Source organism: Palaemon carinicauda, chromosome 42 (genome assembly GCF_036898095.1).
Source record: "Palaemon carinicauda isolate YSFRI2023 chromosome 42, ASM3689809v2, whole genome shotgun sequence".
In the NCBI taxonomy this organism is placed as follows: domain Eukaryota; kingdom Metazoa; phylum Arthropoda; class Malacostraca; order Decapoda; family Palaemonidae; genus Palaemon; species Palaemon carinicauda.
The window spans coordinates 9581696-9600431 of NC_090766.1; the positions used below are offsets into that span (position 1 = coordinate 9581696).

An 18736-nucleotide genomic window follows, 5' to 3' on the forward strand; every position below is an offset into this window, starting at 1 on the left:
ACGTACCAGTACGTCTATTGGGGGTAAAAGGGTTAAGGGGGCCGGCCGGCTAATGCTGTTTTTTAAGGACAGGACTTTGACATTCATACCACTTAATAAAGTGACTTAGGACATCTCCAAACTGCGTAGGATTTTTGCCTCAGACCTTCAGTTTTGCGACACCAGGGCGATTTATCCTGAAGATTTGAGTTTTTTAAATTATATATCCTCATTTGACAATTAATATTAAGACCTGGGATTACTACCGTATATAGACCTACAGTGAACCCTCGTTTATCGCGGTAGATAGGTTCCAGTCGCGGCCGCGATAGGTGAAAATCCGCGAAGTAGTGACACCATATTTACCTATTTATTCAACATGTATATTCAGACTTTTAAAACCTTCCCTTGTACGTAATACTGTTAACAAACTACCCTTTAATGTACAGAACACTTAATGCATGTACTACAGTACCCTAAACTAAAACAGGCACAAATATTAAAGGTGATTTTATATCATGCATTTCCTAAACATGCTAAAAGCATGATAAAAAATGGCAACCAATGTTTTGTTTACATTTATCTCTGATCATAATGTAGAAACAAACTGGAGGTAGAGCTTTGCTTATTACCCAGACATATTTCCCATACTTTTCCCTTAGAACTACATCACATCTTCCTACTTTAGATATATAGATATATATATATATATATATATATATATATATATATATATATATATATATATATATATATATATATAATATATATATATATTTATATGTATACACATATACATACCTACATATATACATAAATACATGCATACATATATATATATATATATATATATATATATATATATATATATATATATATATATATATATATATATATACTGTATATATATGGGTTATGGAAAAAATCCGCGAAGTGGTGAATCCGCGATGGTCGAACCGCGAAGTAGCGAGGGTTCACTGTAATGTAGACGTCCAATCAAATGAAAAAAAGAGAGTTTTATCTCTAAGAATAATTTTTTAGCTAGATATGAATTTTTTCATTATGGTAAAAAAATAAACTCTAAAAGTCAGGGAGAAGATATGGAAAAAAACATTGTTAAAAAACGCAACATTTGATTATTTCATAAAGTCTATCTAAGTTATATACCAAATTTCAGTGCGGAGAAGATCGAATTTGAAGGTCGGGTATAGTTTTGAGGTACAGGCTTTCAAAGTTTTTCATTGTAATTTTACAAAGGCAATATTAATAAATCATATTATGTATTTTGTGTTCCTTTTTGGATATTAATAAACCAAAACAAAGTTATTTATGATAATTTAATCATAAATGAAGATCCCTTTGCTCAATATCTTACTGTTTTAGGCGAAACGCTTGCTCCTTCATCATCTCTCTCCTTCACTAACTCCGCTAATTACGCCGATATTACCCACTTCTGAACTCTTATTAGAGCGAATTTTCTTCTTCCTTATGTTAGCAAGATGTTGATATTGTCTTTCCCTCTTTGGCATTATGAAATTCTTGCCAAAACCGAGAAAAACAGACAAAAATTAGTGAATGTCAGAGGTCAAACTCAAACGTTTATTCTCTATGAGGTTTGTGCAACAACTGAAGGCCGAAGGGTGTAATTACTTTGTAATACATCGTATTGTGACTCATGGAATCTGTACAGATGCCATTGTTCACAATTTGTTTCATATTAAAATGTAATAATTATCAAAATTTACGATCATAGAAGAAAATACAAATAGTATAAGGAACTAAATGCAAACCCGATAAAAAAAGAGATCACTAGTAAGCAACACAATGGCCGCAGCGAACCCCCGAAAGGGAACAACCAGCAGCTAAAACAAAAAACAAAACACGGTTAATAATAAAAAGTGTCGCTACCTAGAAATCCCAAACAGACAAATATAATACTCAACTTGGAAGCAGAGATCTCTAAAACATCGGACATCTTCCAAAAAACACAAAGCACACAGTGCAAAACAAAACACGTCTGACCAACGCAAATGCTGAGGAGGAATGAAGATGGGAGGTGGGGAGATGTTGATGAAGGAGAGCTCTAATTGGTGAGGGATCTGTGGTCGTGGTTCAATCACGCCCCAGTTTTCTATACCGACACTCAAAGAGTGAGCGAGCTTGGTTTATTCCTGGCATTCCATGCATCCTTTTTTCTCTGGTATATTCAGCAATAACTATGCCTTAGAAATGGTGCTAGAGGAGCATTTCACGGAGCGACACAGGTTCCTCGCCCAGAAATAGATTTTTCCTTCGTCAATATCCCTTTTCTTGTAGGGAACAACGTTTTTCGTTTATTGTGTTACTTTTACTAATTACCCTCTAACTATGAAAGTAAGAGAAATTTTGACAAAATATTTTATATACGCATTCTCCATTGCCATACGAAGCTCAGTGAATTTTTTCATGATTTTGTTTTTCTTCCTATACCCCATGTATTGGGATACCGGCTGGGCCCCATAACGTCATTTGAGCTCTTCACAAAATCAAAATGGCTATTTGTATATAGTAGTCAACTGAAATCCAATATGATAGTGTACAATATACAGTATAGAATCTTTAAAGGGTGTAGATGGATTTGTTCCTGACAAGACAATAGAAAAAAATCTGGTCAGCCAAACATGAAATCATAGGCAATTGAGGAAAATGAAGGGAGGGCCATACACGACTATTTCGAGGAACCTTAGAGTCGATGAACACTGCTTACAATAAATTAATGCTATGCTATAGTGATAAGAAAACATTGTTGCCCACATAGAGCTCTCTCATGCACAAGAGGTTATGTTTTCAAGTAACTATAGTCAATTCTTTTTAGTGAGGCAGAATTGCACCGACTCGCAGGAGTGCCCTTTTAGCTCGGAAACGTTTCCTGATCGCTGATTGGTTGGACAAGATAATTCTAACCAATCAGGTAGCAGGAAACTTTTTCTGAGCTGAAAGTGCACCGCTGCGAGTCCGTGCAAATGCGCCTCGTTAAAAAGAATTGAGTATAGTGAATTGCTTGCAAATGGTTCCGCAATTCTTCTATTAATCTTATAAAAGGATCGTCATTAGTAATTAGTGACGTTGTTTTATTGTGATTGTGGCAATACTGTATTGACCAACTGAGGTCTTGGGGTTGCTAAAACCTTTTAGTTGCTAATCACCACTGAATTTTAGGGGCATATTTTTCTCTTATTGGACACTGAATGTTGCTAGTTTTGGTGTAGTTATGAAGTTGAATACTCTCATCATCTCTTCCCACACCTGTTAATGCTGAGTACTCTACTTTTAAAATATTGTTGCACATTATATTTAGAATAAGAAAAATAAGAAAATAATAGTCATAATGACAAATCAGAGTTGGCAAAAAATTTTCTATGTATGTCATCAGAATCTCAACAATCTTGTATAATAATGTTTCTTTTAACCCCCAAAGGACGTACTGGTACGTTTCACAAAAGCCATCCCTTTACCCCCATGGACGTACCGGTACGTCCTTGCAAAAAAATGCTATAGAAATTTTTTTTTTCATATTTTTGAATATTTTTTTTAGAAAATTCAGGCATTTTCCAAGAGAATGAGACCAACCTGACCTCTCTATGACAAAAATTAAGGCTGTTAGAGCAATTTAAAAAAAAATATACTGCAAAATGTGCTGGGAAAAAAATAACCCCCTGGGGGTTAAGGTTTGGAAATTTCCAAATAGCCTGGGGGTTAAAGGGTTATTAATACTGTATTTTTATTGTATGTGTTCATTTATGAAATGTATAATTTAGCTTGTATTACTAAGAAATCCACTACTTTCCAGCTCTCGATGGTCTTGCGAGGAATTCACTCCTTGCTGGTGGAGGAATATGGACTGCCTACATGGGGGTCCTATTTAGTCTTTGCATTAGCCACAGTGGTTGTGGGAGCTCTTCTAGGCCTGGTAAGATTTGATGGAATTTGTTTGAAGTGTTCAGCATCCATTGTAGTGTTTAGGATGTTTTCCAAATTTTCATTGCTTGTCTTAACTTATTGCTAAATGTAGCTTAGTAATAATTTTCTTATGTTTAACCTGTGTTAAGAGAATTGTGACGGGCCGAGAGAGGGTTGTGAACTCAAAGGCAGGATGCAATCAACTGAGTTGTTTATTAAGGAACACTCTCCTTTATATACAAAACCTCAAGGCAACTGGACATAACCTGTTCGAGAGACAGCCAATGTTACAGAGCAAAACCGGAGACATGATCATTCAGGTTCTTTTTAGTGTGAGGGAAGAGCGCAGATACAAGCATAATATATACAAAATAATTATGTACAATTGTGTGACACACGGTTGGTACAGAATACTGCTGTACCACATTTTTTTTTTTCCTTTTTGAGATTTGTGTAATTTTTAAACTCAAACGGCTTTGTTTTCCTTTTCAGATCTTGGTGTGCATTATTGATTTCATGTTCCCTCCTAAAGCTCCAGGATCTTATTCTTCGGCGGCTGGCCCTAGGGATGATGTAAGTATGATTTTTTTTTCGTTGAAGCATCCTAACTTTATTAACCCTTTTACCACCACCATAAGGTTAAATTTCTAGCACATTTTGGTATATATTTTTTTTTGAATTGCTCTAACAGGCTTAATTTTTGTCCTTGAGAGGTCAGGTTGGTCTCATTCTTTTGGAAAATGCCTGAAGTTTCTCATAAAATTATCTGAAATATATAAAAAACATGTAATTAACAGTGTTTTGCATGAATGTACCGGTACGTCCTTTGGGGGTGAAAGGGTTAAGGACGACTGCTTTAACCCTTTTACCCCCAATGGACGTACTTGTACGTTTCACAAAACTCATCCCTTAACCCCCATGGACGTACAGGTACGTCCTTGTAAAAAACTGCTATTTACATTTTTTTTGCATATTTTTGATAACTTTATGAGAAACTTTAGGTGTTTTCCAAAATAATGAGACCAACCCAACCTCTCTATGATGAAAATTAAGGCTGTCAGTGTAATTTAAAAAAAAATATATTGCAAAACGTGCTTGAAAAAGAAAAACGCCTGGGGGGTAAAGGGTTGGAAAGTTCCAAATGGCGTTGGGGGTAAAAGGGTTAAGGAGGACTGATTTAACAGTTGTAGTTTTGAGTTAATTTTCAGTGTTATCTTTCTTGAGCTCGTTTGGAAACGTTTTGGCTCGATATCGGACAAAGTCATAATATGACCAGAATATTCTCTTATTTTCTAGTTCACAAGGTTCTGTTTTTTGTATGCTTTGTATTATTTTGATTTGAGTGTATTAAAAGTGAGGTGATTTAAATTTGAATTATTTTGTATTAGAAACAATATTTGGTGTTTGAAGAACCTATTTTGAGCAGTACATATAGTCGTATTTACTTATTTCGTTAACAGGTAATCAAGATTTGTCTTTATAATTTAACCATTGAAGGGCAGTACCTCAGTGCACCTCACACTGTGTTCCCTCTATGGCACCCAGCTGTATTTGCTACAACTGTATTATTGCATTAAGCCTTGGTGCTGAATATCCACCTTGGTCCTCAACAAATTCCCATATGGTCCAAATTTTATTATTCCGACCCTTTTACAAACCCTTGTTCTTTACATGGGAGACAGAAATAGCGCAAGTTGGAGCACGGCCATAAGAATTCTTAACTAGGTGTCAACAATTTGAATACCAGTGGGTAGCAGGGAAGCATCCTCCACCATGCTTACTGTGCCTCCTGAGTTAAGTTCTCAATGCGGTCAGATCAGCAACCAACCTATCAGTGACTCTGATAGCTCCGCATGGCTGCAGGTATTATGGTAGCTGGGTCTTTTACTGCTGCTGGCGGGGGTTCCGAGGGAGTTAAACCCCCACTTTCCGATCTTTTGCGTTAACTGCATATCGAGATTTACCACAAAGCAGTTGCATCCCTACGACTTCACGCCTGAAGGTTATCGTGCATTTCCTCACTCAAGAGAGGGTTTTTGCAGCGAGTGGCCAAACATATATCTAGAGACCTTGTGAGGTCAACTACCTCAGTCTATCGGGCGAAGTGGGCAATCTTTTGTTGTTGGTGTCAAGGAAGGGGTGTCTCTCCCTTTGGGAAAAACTCTACTCAGTGTCGACCGTGAAAGGCTATTGCTCAGCCTTGAGTTAGGTCTTTAGACTGAAAGGAGTCTACATTTCCGCATCAGTGGAGTTGAAAACTTGTCCCCAGTCATTTGTTAGACCACCTTCGTGGAGCGTTACGGAATTTCTGCGTTCCATCTTCGAAAATCCTATTTTTAATCTAGTGTTGGTTTCCTTTCCTTAGAGTAACTCGGTTACTTAACTATATTCAAATGTCTCTCCATTTGTCCCCTGACAAAGGACTTGTGCTTAACTATCAGGGGTCAGTCCATCTTCAAAAATCTTCTTTTTAATCTTCACTGTTGGTTTCCTCCTTATTCTAACAAAGTTTCTTAACTATCCAAATATCTCACCATTTATCCCCTGACAGAGAACTTGTGCTTAACTTTCAGGGGTCAATCCTTCTTTGAAAATCATCTTCGTTTAATCTTCAGTGTTGGTTTCCTTTCCTTATTCTAACTCGGTCACGTAACTCTATTCAAATATCCTGCCATTTGTCGCTTGACTGAAAACTTGTACTTATTATCTGGGGTCAAGCTGTTTTTAAAAATCCTTCTCTTTTTATCTTGTGTTGGTTTCCTTTTCTTCTTCTAATGCATTTACTTAACTCTATCAAAGTCTAGCCTCTGACTGAGACTTGACTCATAAGAAAGTCTCCATCCTCACCCTGGCCTCTGCTAAGAAAGTCAGTGAGATCCATGGGCTTTCCTACAACATTGCCCATTCAAGGGGATTGGAGGCGGGTATCGTTCAACTTCTTCCCAGAGTTTTTAGGTTGAAGACTCATAAAATGCCTCCTTTCAGTTTTGAGTCTTAGAGAAGTAACCAGTAATCCCAACTGGCTGCTTTTGCGTTCTGTGAGAGCGCTAAGGCTGAGAGTTTATATTTCCGCTTTTGTGGAACTCACTCTGCTCATACAGAGTTCTAAGTAATTCTGTCTTCCAATAGAGGTGAGACTACCAACCTGTTAAGTCAACATTCCCTTAAGAGGGCATCTTATTAACTGTTTGAGGCTTGCCTCAAACAGGGTTTTTTCTTTCTTGTCTTAGCTTGCTCTAATCGTGTTACCGAGAATGGAGTCACTTATACCAAGCACTCAAGGCAGGTTTTGTTCTCCTTTGTCCCTGAGTTTATAACTAAAACCCAGATTCCGTCAGTTCTCGTCAAGGTTTTCTTCATTTCAGTTCAAATCTTAGAGCAGTAACCTACAATCCTGATCAGCTAATTTTATATCCTGTGAGGGCACTGAGGTTCTAGCTTAAACGTACACAAGCAACGTGACCTCGCCTGCAGCACTTCTTCGTCAGCAGCACTTCTTCGTCAGCACTGGAAGAATTGAGAAGGTGACTAGGAATACTATCTCATTGACTAGTAATGATATCTCATTTTGGTTGAGGGAAGTTATTAACAGTACTCTTTCACCACTCTCACCTTCAACTCCGGGGTAGAGCTCCTGAGGTCAGTTATAAATGCGACCCTGGCATTCTATAAGAATCTCTGGCGCAGGTGCACCAGGCAGGCTTCTGCAAATGGCAGAATACTTTTACTGCACATTACCTGCGGAAATGGACTCGCAGGTCACAAGGAACTGTAATGGCTGTACATCAGGTAGGATAGCTGCCTTAATTCCTCTCACAGGACCATTAGCATCAGATCAAGGATGGAGGTTACATTTGGATGAAAGTAAGATTGGCTGGCACATTCCTTTTCATCTTCCCTTCTGGGAACATCATCAGAAACCCTGTCAGCTGGAATAGATTTGCATGCAGGCAAGCCCCACTTAGCTTGTAATCTTTCTATTACATGTTACAGAAGTGTTATTCCTCACATTCCATACAAGGGCGAGTGTGTTATAACAAGGCAAACCCATTGATATATATATGCCTCATTGTTACTTCAGTTTTCTGCTCCTCATCCTTTATTGCATGGGCCATGGACCTGCTGGTATTGACAAATCACCGGTGGACGAAGAGTAAAGGAACCTTAATTTTGTACCACTTTCAAGGGTCTATGTTTTGGATATCCCAGGATAATAATCCAGGCAGGTGGAAGAGGAATTTCCTCCTACCTTCCTATGTAAATGTTCGAAGGTTTGTAATAGCATAGAACCAATTACAAATTTGTAAATAATTTGTTTTTCCTACCCATTAAAATTGTGGTCCTTTACTCAAACTTTCCCGCTCAGTGAACAAGCAGGGGGATGGGGCTTCCTTGCTTCCAGCCACTTGTTTATACCTCCTTATAAAAGATCAAGTGCTGCGTACTCTGATACCTTTCCTATGTAAAGAACTCGGGGTTTGTATGGTCAGGAGATAAAAATTATTTTCAAATTTATATTTGATTTGATTTAAAGTAAGGCTTATGAAATGTTAAAAACCTTTGTGCAGCCCTTACGAAGTTAACCTTTTTACCCCCAAAGGACGAACTGGTACGTTTCACAAAACTTATCCTTTTTCCCTCATGGACGTACCGGTACGTCCTTGCAAAAAACTGCTATTTACATATTTTTTTTTTTTTTGCATATTTTTGATAATTTTTTCGAGAAACTTCAGTCATTTTCCAAGAGAATGAGACCAACCTGACCCCTCTATGACAAAAATTAAGGCTGTTAAAGCAATTTAAAAAAAATATACTGCCAAATGTGCTTAAAAAAAAATAACTCCTGGGGGTTAAGGGTTGGAAAGTTCCAAATAGCCTGGGGATAAAAGGGTTAAGAGAAGACTTGTTTACTCAATACGGAATGGAAGGGAAGGTAATTCCATGAAACTTATCTTACTTAACAGGATGAAGATTTAGTCGAAGATAGGCAAGACAAAATGAATTTGAAAACCGACGATGCACTGTTGGCAAACGACAAAGATGCAGTGAAAGACCCGGGAGAAGAGGAGGAGGATGCTCACGCAGAAGAGGAGGAGGACGAGGAAGAGAAAGTGGTGAGTGAAGGAGAAGACAAGGGGCAGAGTTCTCAAGAAGAAAACGACTCTCAGGCCGAAGACGACTTGGACTCCAAGAGCTCGCCCGAAGTACGCCGTCGCCGTCCGAGGAAAGATTAGCATCGTCGTCCTTGTTACTAGATATCATTTTAGATTTTTTGTCGGTTGCTGGACCGAAGCCGTGTATTGGATGTAATGTATCAAATGACAGTTCAAGTTTATAGAACTGACTGGTTTGACTTAAAGCTCAAGATATATACTGTATGAAATTTAAATTTGAGTATCTTTTCATTTAGCATCAAACTGTTATTACAGGACCAGAAAGAATCTAAGAATCTTTCTGTCTTTGTTGCCTCTAAATGTTGCTAACAGGTGAGAGAAGTAATGTTGAGAGTATTTTATACCTAAAGATGATTAGCCAAAGAAATAAGACTGACCGTATGTATATGTATATATGTATGAGTTATACAGCTTCTAGGAAAATAACAGTGATTATAAGATGGAGAAACTCAGCACTCTAAAAGGGGCATAATGCGCACCTTTGCCTACGTTTTATGATTATTCTTTCTCGATGTATTTTACCACTGAACGGGGCTTTCATTTTATCTAGGCTGTAGTGGTTAGTTTCTTTATCTCGTATGTTTCGTGAACTAGACTTCGACCTCGGCACCACTACATGGTATGCATTGTTTTAAAGTACTCGAGCAGTCGGCTTTCTTGAAATATGGGTACTGTTTCGCTTGAATTAACTTTACTTATAATAAACCCCAACAGTTCTGTTTGATGAACTTGTACGGGGATTCATGTTGAACCCCAACAGTTCTGTTTGATGAACTTGTACGGGGATTCATGTTGAACCCCAACAGTTCTGTTTGATGAACTTGTATGGGGATTCATGTTGAACCCCAACAGTTCTGTTTGATGAACTTGTACGGGGATTCATGTTGAACCCCCAACAGTTCTGTTTGATGAACTTGTACGGGGATTCATGTTGAACCCCAATAGTTCTGTTTGATGAACTTGTACGGGGATTCATGTTGAACCCCAACAGTTCTGCTTGATGAACTCGTATGGGGATTCACGTTGATGTCTTTCTTTAAGCCTAAACTTAACTTGATTAATTTTGAGATAATGTCATTTCATTATGCATATCCCTTTTATATTTTTGCTATTAACAGTTCATTAAACATTCAGTGATGGTAGATGACTAGGTGTCTGTGAAAATGGTAATCTTCTGTTAGCGCAACTTAGATATTTTACTGGGTATTTTCGGGGGAAAAGCACGGTGTCACGAATGCCCTGACGTGAAGGTAGCTGGTTGAAAGTGGATACTGTTATATAAATCATGTCTATTTTTTGTACTCCCTGTGTTGTTGGTGGACAGCAACCCGATCGTGCAAATGGAAAGAAGAAATCAAACGTATGTTATATATCTAGTGCTGAATATACCCTCATGCAATCAGTTTATTGTATAGGACGCAAGTAGATTGGAAAATAAAATGTTGCCTCACAGTATGTATAGCACCTCTTAATGAGTTTTGCTCACTGAATGTTTAGTATGTGGAGCTCTTGATATAACATTGTGATAATGATTCTGTGCTGAATATATAACAAAACTACTAATTTAGTTTAGGAAAAAAAAAATGTTCTAGATATCTAAATTGTGGATTATTTTGTCAGGGTGAATTTTATGTTTATAATTCCTCATGATTTTGATTGTCATTAGAGTCAAAATTGATATCCCAAAACATTAAGAAATAGTTTTATGTCATAGCTGATCTCATTTTAATTCATCATCATTTAAATTTATGAAGGATATTAGGATATTCACACATTTTTTGGTGCAATGACCATAGTCACTTAGCGTTAAGAGAAACTTCCAATATTTTTACCAGTATAACTGTTACCTAAACCACCTTTTGTACATAGAGAGTATGAATTCTCTTACTTACAAGAAATATTAGTAGCTTGTTTTGGGACACTGGAGACCAAAGTTTACCTCTGTATACAATAGTTTATCTGTGATACTCTACATTGTGTCAAGATAAATAGATTAATGTAAGGGATACCAATTTTATTCTTCCCCCAAATATCACTAGACGCCTTACGTTATCAAAACTGTGAACGGGATTCGGCTGTATCGGCAGACCAAAGATTTTGGCATGTTGGGGTTTCCCGATGGCACCCACTCGCTTTGGCTGCCGAATGTTATGATGTCAGTTTATATTTCCTTGACAAATTCATCAGTCAAAAGGACAAAAGGTGAATATATCTTTTAAGTATTTTTTTTTCAGTACTGTCAAGTGAATGAATGCAGTTTGAAAATTACTTTCTTCTGTGGAGTACTATCTTCCTATGAATAATGCAGTGGTAGGAGAATGTGTGATATAATTTTTTTTTTCAATTTGAGAAGAAGAAAGACTTGGTTTGGCTATCTGGAAAGAGAGTAGTGAAGTTATGTTTTCGTCGTAAATCGCAGTGTCTTCAATAACGCAGTTGTTTTAAATCTTTAGCATCCTTACTGGCGATGCGCGCTGTCAAGGAAGGTCGTCTTTCTCCGCTTTAAATTTCGTGAAATTAAAGCTTTAGCATTTGGTGCTCTCTTTACTTCTCTCAGAATAAATTTCTAATTTACTTTTAAGGTATACAAGTAATTGTTTTTCCATGCCTGTCTAGCGTTTAATTTTTTCCGTTCCATTGCATCGTTATGGCACTACTGTATGGACATATACTTGTAATACTGTAGTGATGTGGTTCTTTCTCTCACCTGCATTCATATTACTGTACTTGAACTGTACTCCAGCGGTATGCTAATATTCTAGTACATGCTTTGTATGATTCTGTGTGCATAATTATTTTATAAATAAAAACATTTTATAACAGAGGTTTGACAGTTCATCCTATAAATATACTGTTGAGAATCATGAGAGTTTAACAAATTGTGTAAATACAAAAATATGGAAAATATTCCCAAGTTCTCTGGCTGTTACGAAAAACATTCAATTTCACGGACTTATGAAAAGCAATTCGTATTTCACTGACTTATGAAAAACATTCCCTATTTTGCTGACTTATGAAAAACATTCCCTATTTCACTGACTTATGAAAAACATTCCATATTTCACTGACTTATGAAAAACATTCCCTATGTCACTGACTTATGAAAAACATTCCCTATATCACTGACTTATGAAAGACATTCCCTATATCACTGACTTATGAAAAACATTCCCTATATCACTGACTTATATAAACCATTCCCAAGTTCTTTGGCTATTAAGAAAAACAATCCCAAATTATTACAAAAAACAACCCCAAGCTCTGTGACTACTACGAAAAACAATCTCTAAGTTCCCTGAATGATAAACCATTTGCAAGTTCACTAACTTAAGATGAACATTCCCAAGTTCTCTGATTGTTCCCGAGTATAACACGCTGCTGACCATGCCCTCGTCACCATTGCTAACTAAAGCACTGTAATGTCAGTCCAAAAGCAATATGAGGTATGTGTTCAAAGGATATCTTTAGTATTATCTTTTAATCTCCATAGGTGGTTACAGTTAACCTTGTGTCGTGTGTGCTACATCATACGTAGTGCCGAAAGTTATTGGCTAGGCATATATAAACCACTTTTTATCCTGCCGCTTCCCCAACCTCTCATTACATTTACAAAACCCTCTAGGTGCATAATAGCACTGGGCCATACATCTACCAAAACTAACTAAACATTTTTATCTACCTAATAAGAATGTAGTGGTGCCTAGCTTCGGGCTTAATTTTTTCAATCACATCCAATCCAAAGCAGAAGTCATATAATTCAACATTTCTTGAATGAGTTGTTAGCTCATTAATTTTTTATTGGAAGCTCATTTGGTCTTCCTTGTGACTAGGAAGTGTGAGCAATTCAAGGTAGCTTAGTAACAAAACACCTTTTTTTTTACTAGTGAAACTAGAAAGCAGTTCAGTGCCTTTTTAATTTTTGGAAATAGGTATGGCAATGATTCTATTGTGAATTATCTAGTTTTGGTATGCATGCCTGTGTAAAATATAGCAATACATATGAGTGTGGCAAGACTAGCAACACTAGTAGGGAGGCCCAGAAAACCATGGAAGAGGGAAGAAAGACGTCAAATTCGAATTTTGCATAAAATGCAATAGAAATTAGAGTTAATGTGTCTTAAATACCTGGAAAATAATAAGTGTTTTAAGAACACTTTTCAAAGTATTTTTTGGTACAGAGTCTGTTTCCTTCAAGTGGTGTAGTATTTCTTTCACAATATGTAAGCATCTTACCTTATATTTGCCATAGTATACGAGAGATGATGGCTAAGATCACCAACAGCTCTCTTACTAAGATGACTTGGTGTCGAGTTTTCTCCAATGAAAAGGTTACAGAGATTATTAAAGTGAGTTCAGCAGTCATTTAGCCTCAGAAGGAAAATTGCTGTTGTTGTTGTCCAACATTATTTTTGGGGTCAAAGTAACCAAATTTTTAGTCTTTCAACTCTATTCTCGTTTCCTTTAATTTGCTCTCCAGCTCAACTTGACTTCCTAGTACAAATGATGGATTTTCCATCAGAGCTAAATGGCCTTTCAGTCCCCAGTGTTGGGCAATAGCACAAATCCAGAAATCCAATCCAATTAAGAGCATAATTCAATAAATATTGGCTTATTACAAGAAAGGATACAAACTAAACACACGAGAAAAAACACCAAAAATGTACAAAGTTTTGAGAAGATGGCTAAAAAAGTATGAAGATGAATCTTCAAACCCTAGGGATTAAAGCGAGGAAGAGGAATGGATAAGTGTCAGAGTAAGTAAAACAAGTTACTTTTGAAGTTCTATAGGATTTCCTGGAATAAATATCACATCTCATTCGCTGAGGTTTTAGCGAGTCGCCGTCAGTGGGGCTCTGCCACTGCTGGAGGAGGAGGTAAAACTACATCTGTAAATTCATCAGATTGTAGAAGTAGAGTCCAGAGTCATAAGTGGAAGGAGACTGTTAATTGGACTGTTTTCATTTTGCCTAACAATTGGAGGATGATCAACGTCTACTTCAAGGGGATGAACCTATTAACAGGACAAATGTACTGTACTTTCAACAGTTCTGATGTGTCTTGTCTTGACCTAGGTACACTTCAAGTATGTGTTAAAGGATAATTTTTCCCGACTGACTTTGTCTAAAATTAATAAGCACAAATCCTTGACCTTACAGATTATCAGCTGCAAGCCGCCATTTTTCATGGGAAGATCTACTCATAGCGGTAAGGGGTTCCCATGAAAATTTACATGACAGATGGGGAAATTTTTCCTCTTTCCATTTACAGGTTACATACAAAAGTGCTGCACAGCTTTCAACAGCCTCGTTAAGAGAACTGTAACGAGTGACCTATTTGGTTTAATGGGACGAGTGAACCATTTAGTTTGTGGTGGCGAAAGTTCAATGGTTAATCCAAGTTTGGGGATTGATTGGTTCTCATCCATTTCTAACATGCGTTTAGCGTTGACGCATACTTTAGCAGTAAGGTGGTAGTATCCTTTGACAGTGACCACGTACGTAGCCACTTCAAAGGTAATTTTAGAGGCATCTACAAAAATATGCAATGATCCTGGAGTACCCTGATGAGTGTTGCAGGTGACTTTTATGTACTCAAAAACCTTACATTCCTTAAGAATGCTGTAGAGTTCATGAATAAATTCTGAGCTAAGGGGGAAATCCAAGCCCTTATCAATCATCCAAAGCTTCTGATTAAAAAGTTTGCCTGAGACGGAGTAGTCATGGGTGACCTTTTCACTATGATCTAAAATGGGGACATTAGTAGCCCACTTTACCAACGACGAAGTCATAAAGTTGAAAGTTATCAATGCAGAAGTTTAATTTAAGCTTTGAAGCTAGGGCACTAGATTGAATATCCAAATGGTATTGAATAGACCGAGTAAGTAAACAGACTCAAAGTGGGTTCTATCAATACGGGAGGCACCGACTTCTCGAGGACTTGTTCCTTTGTGAGATCAGTTTGGAAATCATCCCCACACTATTTAATCAAGAAGAATACTAAATAGATTAACACTATAAATAGTGTGGGTACATTTGAGGAGCCTAGGAAGGTAGTCAGCACTGAGAATACTGTAATCTTGATTCCGGCTTCCTTATCGTCTGGCCATTTGTCTGCTAGCCACCGACATGCGGACGGTAGGAGTTTACCTACCTTGGGACTAACAATGGCTACAATTTCATATGTCGACCAAATCTTGAATTAAACAGAACTAAATCTGAACATTTGAAGGTTCATCAAGGTTAAATGTTCCTTTGGGAGTATAGTTTAAGGATTTGACTACATTTGGATATTCAAAGGTGTGCGGGGCACCGTAACCTAGAAATATGCAAGTTAAATGTTCAAATTTACTGTTAATTAGGTCACCTGTAAGTGGGTGACGCAATAGGGACAATTTGATTAGCGTGGAAGCTTGAACCATTGTTGGACTAAGCTATATGATGAAAGTCAACAGTAGGAGCATTGCTACGTGTGTGTGTGTGTGTGTGTGTGTGTCAGGTATGGGACTATGACTGGTGCTGCCTCTGAGACGCACTGCTGAAAGCGGCGGTGACGAAGGGGGAATGGACTAGACTGGACGTTGAAAATGCGGTGTTAGAAAAGGAGGGTTGAACACTGTAGTTAGGGGAACTGAAAGAAAATGATTAAGCTAGTGGGTTACTGACAAGACATATGAACACTGGCAATTTATAAGGTTGTCTACAACTCGAACATGTAACGTTAGTGAGACACTCATGGCTAGCATGCTGCGAGGAGAAACATTTATTGGAACGCTGCAATGGTCAATTGGTCAGCTCAGGATAATGGGGACATTTACTCTGCGTGTGGTCAGTAAGGTTCTTAGGGACTCGTGAGGCTGTCCAAAGGCTGTCCAATGGTTGTTACAACACTTGACGTGACGGGGGCTTGAACAGGTCTAATTTTATGTTTAGGTGTAATATGTTCCTTTTGGATGTGTTTATTAACATGTGGGATGAAACGGATCTGATGTAAAATAAAATTGTAGTGTAAGTTCAGGGAAGAACATAATCATGACACACTGAACTCTTACACAGAGAATGACACAGATATAGACTCGCAGAGTTATAAACAGGGCAGTTAAAACACTTGCAATGAGGGAGGGTTCCCCAAGTTGGGCTAAATAGAATTGTGAAAAGTTAAATCGCAAAATGAGATGAACAGATCAAATAAACCGATATTTATAAAGCTCGCAGTACACACGATAAACATGCAACATATACTGGTGATCCGAACAAAGTAAATAAAAACCTGAGTTCTACTATGTCAGAAATTTCTGGTTAACTTGGTTACACATTTTCTTATACGCGTAAAAGATACTGAAAGTTACATCCGAGTACATCTCTTATCTAATTTAAATCTGGGTTTTCAATATTTCACAATCTGGCTTGCGCATGCAGGTTAAACATTATATAACCATGTTACTATTACGATGCTCGATTAAGCTGTGACTGAATTTATAACTGAGATTTTAATAATCCAAAAGTCAGAGGTGACCACTTTCGTTCAAAGGACCATCTTCACTGTAATAACAGTGGGAAATAATTCTGGCTGATCTCCTTGTAACAGATGTCCAGATCATAACCTGGGATTGGAGCGTCAACATTCCCGCAGCAACAGATAAAAAAAACTGCGATATTACAGCTCATCAACCATCAGACATTAAAGTTCTGAGATTACTCAATGTCGGCTTTTCAACAGAAGTTGAAACCACATAAACAGGCATTATGTCGCCTTGACCTTCCACAGGTAGCGCAGGAGACTGGGAAGATATAGTGGGGAAAGCCTCAGAAGTCCTTCAGCTGCTTTCCTGCTAAAAGAGCACCAATAATGCCCAAGGAAGGCCACAACTTCCTGTGGGCCAGGTTGTTGTCGGTTGGAAAAGTAACAGGCGAGCTTTGAGGAAGAGGAGTGTTACTTTCACTGGGGGAAGATGATACTTGTTTTCTCTTCTCCCACACAAATTCCTCTTGAGAACCCAACCCTAGAGGAATCTGAGGGAGACAACAGGTAGAGAGGCACCGGAAAAAGGAGTGATAGAGCTTCTTCAGCATGGTTTAGGTGTCAACAACTCTGATACCCATGAATCCCTCTTAGCTTTCTTGGCAAATAACTCGCTACAGAGGTGGTCCTGACGTGCACTTGTCACACGGGAATGACTGTGAACAATCGGGCCCTCAGCAAAATATCAAAAGCAGGTTTAAACATAAACTTACCACACTTCTGGCCAAGTTTCCCCAGACACTGCCACATGTCAACAAACTTCTCCATTTAAGGGGACCAGCCACCAAAATTTTTCATCAATATTTTTTTTCAGACATCAAAAAATTACTTATTTGGTATACATTGAGGAAAACATATCGTATAACCCAAGAAGTTTCATTTGATTATCTTGATAAACAATGGAGTTATAAGCTAGTTAGTTTTTTGTTAGGTATCTGAGAGAGAGAGAGAGAGAGAGAGAGAGAGAGAGAGAGAGAGAGAGAGAGAGAGAGAGAGAGAGAGAGAGAGAGAGAGAGAGAGAGAGAGAGCATCATATCCCAAAATTAAACAACAGATTTGGACATCAGTGTCATTCACATTTTTATTGATTTATACATACGTTATTATGCCCCAGCACCATAAGTCATAGAGTAATCAAACGGTCAGCACTCGTCCATTTCTTATAGTGAATTCTGTCTGGCTAGAAATTAAAGTTATATATTTATCTAATCCAGTGATCTGTATCTTAGGGCTATACGTCCACAAGCATTCTTCGATTTACTGCAATAAGCTTTTGAGACATATTTGGAAGAACCGACTGACAGACAAGCATTATTTCCTAAGTAAAATAGAAATAGTGGGTAATTCATGTCAATAAAAAGTTATCTGTTAACATTTGAGAGCTGTTCTGATATAGCACACTTAAGTGCTTGACTGTTAAAAATTGAAGACCTGATAACTGATACCTTATCAATTCAAAGTTTAGTCGAGTATTATCCATTGTTCTTGAATGTGCTTATCTAATTCTTTATGTTTCCTTTGTAAACACTTATACACGTGGCGACACGCCCCCAAAAGTAATTGCATGTTATGCATTGTTATAACAAACATCTCCAAGGGGCGGAGATGGCCCTTGGTGTAGGCACCATGGGTGCAGGTATGTATAAATAGATTTGTCTAAAACCTGATCTCCAGAATATCTCGCCTTCAGCAGCTGCCAGACACTTCGATTACATGCTCTTTGGACAAAGAGGTTAACGGTAAGCTGTAATAGCCGTTTCCATAACGTATCCACTTTTTCATTATTGCATCCAAATTTTGCATTAAAGTCACCTATTGCAATACTTGTATAGCTGCTTGGTGTACAATTTATTCCATTTTTATGATAGGGATATGAAAGACAATCCTTATTCCACCAATCAAAGCCTTTATATGTCCAGTTGGACAATTGATTTCATCTTCAGGTTTAACAAACCAAAGATGGGTATGAATACCCCAAAAAATCCTGGTCTAACTCAAAAAAGAAATCGTTCATCATCTTCACCCAGTAAGTAGTGATCTTATCTGGAGAGCTATTCTGTGACTTTTGAAGCTTAGAAGGAATGACTATAATTTTCAAGTAGATATTGACTGAGGTACCTTTCAGA

The 18736-nt window shown here is 37.6% G+C and overlaps 2 protein-coding genes across 2 annotated transcripts in view; both read left to right on the plus strand.

Moving 5' to 3' along the window:
* Positions 1 to 11098, plus strand: part of LOC137632966 (thioredoxin-related transmembrane protein 1-like) — a 46778-nt gene extending 35680 nt beyond the window's left edge. The window contains exons 4-6 of the mRNA XM_068365100.1: positions 3809 to 3928; positions 4411 to 4491; positions 8883 to 11098. Of these exons, the coding sequence (XP_068221201.1) occupies positions 3809 to 3928; positions 4411 to 4491; positions 8883 to 9152 (471 nt within the window). The 3' untranslated portion in view covers positions 9153 to 11098. The remainder of the gene's footprint in view (positions 1 to 3808; positions 3929 to 4410; positions 4492 to 8882) is intronic.
* Positions 11099 to 18195: 7097 nt separating this feature from the next.
* LOC137632743 (beta-galactosidase-like) overlaps positions 18196 to 18736 on the plus strand; it is a 12323-nt gene continuing 11782 nt past the window's right edge. Inside the window, exon 1 of the mRNA XM_068364820.1 lies at positions 18196 to 18349. The gene's annotated coding sequence lies outside the window, so the exon portion shown is untranslated. The remainder of the gene's footprint in view (positions 18350 to 18736) is intronic.